The sequence below is a fragment of the Melanerpes formicivorus genome, unplaced genomic scaffold (genome assembly GCF_026170545.1).
Source record: "Melanerpes formicivorus ecotype bairdi unplaced genomic scaffold, bMelFor1.0.p_v2 SCAF_409, whole genome shotgun sequence".
Taxonomy (NCBI): Eukaryota; Metazoa; Chordata; class Aves; order Piciformes; family Picidae; genus Melanerpes; species Melanerpes formicivorus.
Window position 1 is genome coordinate 149,367 of NW_027142761.1, and position 7,299 is coordinate 156,665.

Consider the following 7,299-nt stretch of genomic DNA (forward strand, 5'->3'; position numbering starts at 1 on the left):
CCCACCTCCAGCTTCATTCCATTCCCCCTAGTCCTATCACTACCTGACATCCTGAGAAGTCTCTCCCCAGCCTTCTTGTAGGCCCCCTTCAGATACTGGAAGGCCACATTAAGGTCTCCCAAGAGCCTTCTCTTCTGCAGACTGAACAGCCCCAACTCCTTCATTCTGTCCTCATAGCAGAGGTGCTGCAGCCCTCTGATCATCGTCGAGATACCCAGCTGAGCTTACTGGACATATTAACAGCAGAGAAGCAAGCAAAGAGCCCACCAATTAAATGAACTAATCAAAAGGGAAAGGCTGGATTGTGGAGGTTATTTTGGATTTGATTTCATTTTATTTTTTATGTTATTTTATATTTTTTTTTTTAGCAATACATCAAGGTGGAAAGCAATAGTGGCAAGTAATGACATGAATGATTAATGTTTTTATTTGTATTATAGTGGCATGCTATGACACCAGCCGAGATCTGGGCTGCACTGTAAAAACACATTACATGACTCAATCTCCTTCACAAAGAGCTTAATGATGACCTAAAAATTGCACAGAAAGTAAGCTCATATTTTTGAATTAGTCACTGGCGAACGAAAGAAAGGCTGTAAGACCAGGCAATTAAAGAGCAGGAAAAATCCTTTTAGAAGTTGTTATTAATGCAGAGCAATTGAAAGAATACTCAGAGAGCATGAAAGTATATAAAAAGTCTGGCTGCTAAAGGAATTTTAACTAGCATGCTTTCAGTATCTGTAATGAAACTGGCTTTGTTTTTAGTATTAAGGGAATATGGGAGCGATTAGCCTGGAGAAGAGGAGGCTCAGGGGAGACCTTCTTGCAGTCTACAACTACCTGAAGGGAGGTTGTAGCCAGGAGGGGGTTGGTCTCTTCTCCCAGGCAACCACCAACAGAACAAGAGGACACAGTCTCAAGCTGTGCCAGGGGAGGTTTAGGCTGCAGGTGAGGAGAAAGTTCTTCACAGAAAGAACTTGACTTGCTGGAGCATGTCGAGAGAAGGGCTACGAAGTTGGTGAGGGGTTTGGAACACAAGCCCTATGAGGAGAGGCTGAGGGAGCTGGGGTTGCTTAGTCTGGAGAAGAGGAGGCTCAGAGGAGACCTTATTGCTCTCCACAACTACTTGAAGGGAGGTTGTAGACAGGCAGAGGTTGGTCTCTTCTCCCAGGCAGCCAGCACCAGAACAAGAGGACACAGTCTCAGGCTGCGCCAGGGGAGGTTTAGGTTGGATGTTAGGAGAAAGTTCTATACAGAGAGAGTGATTGGCCATTGGAATGGGCTGCCTGGGGAAGTGGTGGAGTCACCATCATTGGAGGTGTTCAGGTGAAGACTTGATGGGGTGCTTGGTGCCATGGTTTAGTTGATTAGGTGGGTTGGATTGGTTGATGGTTTGGATGTGATGATCTTGAAGGTCTCTTCCAACCTGGTCTGGTCTATTCTATTCTATTCTATTCTATTCTATTCTATTCTATTCTATTCTATTCTATTGACTGATTGGCCATTGGAGTGTGCTGCCCAGGGAGGTGGTGGAGTCACCATCCCTGGAGGTGTTCAAGAGGGGATTGGACGTGGCACTTGGTGCTATGGTTTAGTTATTCATGACGTGTTGGATGATAGTTTGGCCCTGATGATCTCTGTGGTCATTTCCAACCTTATTGATTCTATGATTCTATGCTATTGCACTGTGCACCTATCTACTTGCTTACTGGTACACATCCACTCCCTTGTGTGTCTGACTCTTGAGCTATTGCATTAATTTTTGACTATGGTACTTTGGAGTTTAAGTCACCCATAGGTACTTTTGACAATGTCAAGATGGAGTGCACTAAATAGTCTGAAACCTTAATACGAGGTTGATGAAGTTTACAGTGCATGGCGAGGAAAGTCAGAGGAGAGAATTGCAGCTTTAGTCTGAAATCCAGCCCAAGACAGATGTCTCTAGGGCTTCCATTTCTCTTAGACATGAGGATTAACATCCATAAGCCTTAGGCTGAAATGCTGGTTTGGGAGGAAATGAAACAGAGAGGCATGGAAATGCAGGAAGCAGTGTCACATGTAACCGTGATGTGGAAGCAAAGTGGCAGAGTTTAGAAATCAAACCCCAAAGACAGAGCTGTCCCAAATCCTGGGAAACAATTCATATTCTAATCACAGTTTCAAGTCTAGAAAATACTAAGTAGTTTAATAAAAAAAGAAGGAAGTGGACAGTTTTCCCCCTTGATCCCTTAAACAACTAAAGAAGCACCATAACAAAGCTAAGACTCCCTGTAGAACTTAAATCAGGTGCTGTAAAGTGGTGGTGTGACAGCAATAATGCACTTTATTTCACAGATTATCCTGGCCCAAGCATCTTGGTCAGGTAATTCATTCACATGCTGAACACTTGACCCAAATTTTTAGGGGTAATCCGCTTGGTAATCTTCTAAATAGCTCCAGGCAGGAATTTGTAGCAGGGATTTCAATACCTGTACTTCTTTAGTAGTTGGGCCATAAGCTGAAGTGCTCTGGCCACACTAATCCTCATTAATAAAATAGCATTTTATACTGAGACCCACAGAGGCTCTATGTGAGTGTGTGTGTGTGTGCTCCAGGTGAGTGCACCTGAAGGCCACTTTCTCAATGTGCTTCTTCTTTGCTTCCCATAATATTCACTGCTTCACTGCTGGCTTTTTAAAACTTTTTCCTAGTTCCTGGCTCATGCTACATCTCTCTGTATCAAGACTGCACAGAGTAAGTGGGATTAATCTGCTCTGAACAAGACATAAATATTTGGACATCTGGCTCTGAGCTAGGCCCCCTGTGAAGCCTCCATGGGCAGGAGGGAAAAAAGACATCTCCAAGGGATGATTCATCTCACTGGGAGATCACCATCAGGTCAATCTGATGACTCATTCCCTGGAGATGTTTATTTTTCTCTGCTGACTGCAAAGAAAGCCCAGAACCATCAGCTAAGAGTTGGACATCTGACCTAGTTCATGACAGAAGAATGCCACACAACATTTTATACATACTGTATTATTTATGTCAAATGGCCACACAGCTGCAGCATTACACTAGACTTCTGGATCCCTTCTGCAGGAGAGCAGAAGAGTCTTTTTGCCACTGCAGAATTTAATAGAACACACATACATGTTTTGGACATCTAGTATTTTCAAATTAGCATAGCATAGCATAGCATAGCATAGCACAGCATAGCATAGCATAGCATAGCATAGCATAGAATAGCATAGAATAGACCAGGTTGGAAGAGACCTTCAAGATCACTGCGTCCAACCTATCATGCAACACCATCTAATCAACTAAACCATGGCACCAAGCACCCCATCCAGTCTCTCCTCCAGTGATGGTGACTCCACCTCCCTGGGCAGCACATTCTGATGGCCAGTCACTCTCTGGGAAGAACTTCTTCCTAACATCCAGACTAAACCTCCCGTGGCACAGCTTGAGACTGTGTCCTCTTGTTCTGGTGCTAGCCAGCCATGAGAAGAGACCATTCCCCACCTGGCTACAACCTCCCTTCAGATAGTTGTAGAGAGCAAGACGGTCTTCCCTGAGCCTCCTCTTCTCCAGGCTATGCAACCCCAGCTCCCTCAGTCTCTCCTCATAGGGCTTGTGCTCCAAACCCCTCCCCAGCTTTGTTGCCCTTCTCTGGACACCTTCCAGCAACTCAACATCTTTCCTAAAGTGAGTGGCCCAGAACTGGACACAAGAGTCAAGGTGTGGCCTAACCAGTGCTGAGTCCAGAGGCACAATGACTTCCCTGCTCCTGCTGGCCACACTATTCCTGATCCTGGCCAGTATGCCATTGGCCTTCTTGGCCACGTGGGCACACTGCTGCCTCATGTTCTGCCTACTATCAACCAGTACCCCCCAGGTCCCTTTCTGCCTGGCTGCTCTCCAGCCACTCTGACCCCAGCCTGTAGCACTGCATGGGGTAGTTGTGACCAATTCTTCCTCCAAAAAGCAACCTAGGTACCGTAACCAATTCTACAGGGCTCTGGGAACACAATGTGAAAAGATGCCTGGAGAACATTCCTGAGATCCTTTCAAACACAGGAAAATCCTTGCAAAAGGGAAGCTCATTTCACTGTCTCCCTGTTTAGCAATCTTGGGCATATAGATGTGTAAAGCAATACCATCATCCATCTGTTCGTGGCAAGTTTGCAGAGAACATTACTAAGACACATTAATGCTAATAATGGCCAATGTTTATGATGTTTATAACCTATGTGGAGCATCTGGGAAGCTCATAAAATGTGCTCTTATAAAATCCACAGAGTGTAACACCTTTCCTTCAGCCTGTTTTTTTTTTTGGCTGACCTTGTCCTCTCAGGCCTGATTTGTCAGAATCTTTCCCCTTCCAGACATTGCTGTGGCTGTGGTACCCTGAACCTCATGTTTTGAATCCAGATCTGTTTCTGGCTTTGTAAGTTCAGCGTTCAGTGCATGAAAGGAGCAAACCAGACAGGCAAAACTGCAAGTCTCCACCTGAAAGTACAGGGATCTCTATTTGCAAGTGACAGATGTTCTACAACAGTTGGTGACAAACGGGCTAATTTAGACTGATTTAACTAAAGTTCAGCCTGCTGACAATGGGGGATATTTTTAAATGCAGCTGAAGAAGGCATTTCTGAATGCTAGGGCTGGCTGTTGCACACAAAACTGCTGGGGCCCTGGTGTGAACTGAACAGCAGAGCCATGTGTGGTGCCTGCGTCTCTGCTCCTCACGCTGCCTTTTAGATGCTGAGATGGAAGACAACATTGCCTAGTAAATTATCAAGGGGATTATCTGGTCTTTAAAATTTACTTACTGAGCATATGTCCTCAGAAATCAAATGTCCTTACACCAGAACATTTCTTTTTAAGTTCAGGCTTCTGCTCCCTACCACTAGAAGGATATGTGCCCTGGGGTGAACTGGCCTGCTGAGATGCTGAGCTCTCCATCACAAATACATGAAGGATCCAGGGGCTGCTCTCCTAACTCAGACAAGTCCACCCAAGCTTTTGCCTTCAGTCATAACTTCTATAGGCTGACCACTGAGGAAAGCCTAGAGAGCTTCTGGGTTTATTATTATTTTTTAATATGTGTATGTGATTCAGAAAAACAAAAAGTGTTAACAACTGCATGGTCCTCTACATGGTAAATTGTCTTGGGTTTCGTTTTTGACTTGCGTATGAGAGCTGTCTTCAGCCTCCACTTTTTTTGAGTAGCATAAACCTCTTGCTTGAGCATCCATGAGCAAGCATGTAAAAACCTAGCAACAACTAAATTAGCTTTCTTTCTCCTTTTTCTTGGGGTTTCTTTTTCTTTTTTTGTCCCCCTCCCATTTTCTCATCTTTTCATTTTACTCCTCTCCTCTCCTCTCCTCTCCTCTCCTCTCCTCTCCTCTCCTCTCCTCTCCTCTCCGAACCTCTCCTCTCCTCTCCGAACCTCTCCTCTCCTCTCCTCTCCTCTCCTCTCCGAACCTCTCCTCTCCTCTCCTCTCCTCTCTGAACCTCTCCTCTCCGAACCTCTCCTCTCCTCTCCGAACCTCTCCTCTCCTCTCCGAACCTCTCCTCTCCGAACCTCTCCTCTCTGAACCTCTCCTCTCCGAACCTCTCCTCTCCTCTCCGAACCTCTCCTCTCCTTTCTCCTCTCCTTTCCCCTCTCCCTTCTCCTCTCCTCTCCTTTTCTCTCCTTTTCTCTTCTCTTCTCTTCTCTTCTCTTCTCTTCTCTTCTCTTCTCTTCTCTTCTCTTCTCTTCTCTTCTCTTCTCTTCTCTTCTCTTCTTCTTCTCTTCTCTTCTCTTCTCTTCTCTTCTCTTCTCTTCTCTTCTCTTCTCTTCTCTTCTCTTCTCTTCTCTCTTCTCTTCTCTTCTCTTCTCTTCTCTTCTCTTCTCTTCTTCTCTCCATTTGAAGAACACTTCTAGGCAAGTATCCCAATTACTGTTCTATGAGGGAACCTTATTAAGGTAACTTCATTGATTGTACTTCTGTGCTAAGAAAATAGCTGCCTGCAATATATATTTAAGGCAGTTTATCTGCCAAATTAATGCTGGCATTGTATCAGTTAAGCAGTCACTATGTCAGTGATAGTACAGTATGTTCTTCTACTGTGGGGGTGTTCTGTGCATGGTGAATATACCTCTAAAAGCTGCTGAACTCTACCTCCTTTTACCTAAGCCCAGGCTAAAAATAAAACCTCACTGTCCTCTGCTTTGTAATTGACCTAGTTAACTAGCTGCAACACATAGGATACATATCACTTCTCTCCACAAAATCATGATCTTTGCTCAGAGCACGAAGGCTTCTGTCTGCTCCATTCCTGAAGCGTTATGCCTATGCAGCAGTAGGTATTATGCATAGAGCACATCTGCCATTGATAAGAAAAACTACTGAAACTTTGCTCACCTTGAGAAATAAGCTCTTAGGAATGGTCCTTGTTCCTCCAAATTGCCATAGAGTATGGAGTAGGATATGAAGCAAAATGTGACTGCATTGCAACTACTTACCCCCAAAACAAACAAGCAAAAAAAAAACAAACAACCACTACCACCACCACCACCATCACTACAGCAATACTGGACAAAAAGGAGTTACTTACATTGCGTGAGGATCCCTGTTAAGGCATTTTTGAAGCTCTCCTTGGCCTGCTCCATTTCTTGCTCGTGAGCAGCCTTTTCATTCATGAGGCGGCGGACGTGGCTGTTGGCCGACTGCACCATGGAATAGAACTGGTTTGCAGAGCGACGATTCACCTCACCCCGCTCAATCCAGGTAAGCAGCACTGTGATGGCCTCTGAAAACTTGCTATCATCTAGAACAATCAAAGCATGGGTTTTAAACTGCAGGCATAAACAGCCTCCCGAGAACACATTTCCTGCTCCACGTCGCGTTGAAATCGCCGTAAACCCTCCTTGCAATATATCACTTTGGGGCAGCCTTTGGCTCCTTTGTTCTGTCCAAGGCAGGAAGCCAGTGCTGCCATGTGAAGCTACATAAATCCTCCTTCAAGACTTGTCTTCTGCTTATTTTAATAGCTTTCACACAACAGCAAAAAACCTCTCTCCCCCACTTCCCTGTGGCCTGGCTCCTTGTTTCCACAACATCTCCCTTAAGCTGTTTAGTGATATGGAATGACCTTAGAGCAGGAGTGAGGAGACCTCTGTGCTACTGGACCAACTCAGGAAATTAAATGTGTCTGCATTAATCTGCTTGGTTGAAAGCTCTGCTTTGGAGCTTGGGCTTAGCCATACTTTTGTCAACAAATTTCACTAACATTCTTAATTAATGAACAATGATGAAGCTGAACAATTCC

General features: G+C 44.8%; 1 protein-coding gene across 1 annotated transcript in view; it reads right to left on the reverse strand.

The window, feature by feature from the left end:
* Nucleotides 1-6,798, reverse strand: part of LOC137459767 (ecto-NOX disulfide-thiol exchanger 1) — a gene marked incomplete at its 5' end in the record, with an annotated part of 128,085 nt that extends 121,287 nt beyond the window's left edge. Inside the window, one exon of the mRNA XM_068170523.1 lies at nucleotides 6,586-6,798. Coding sequence (XP_068026624.1) covers nucleotides 6,586-6,798 — 213 coding nt within the window. The remainder of the gene's footprint in view (nucleotides 1-6,585) is intronic.
* Between the last annotated feature and the right edge of the window lie 501 nt (nucleotides 6,799-7,299).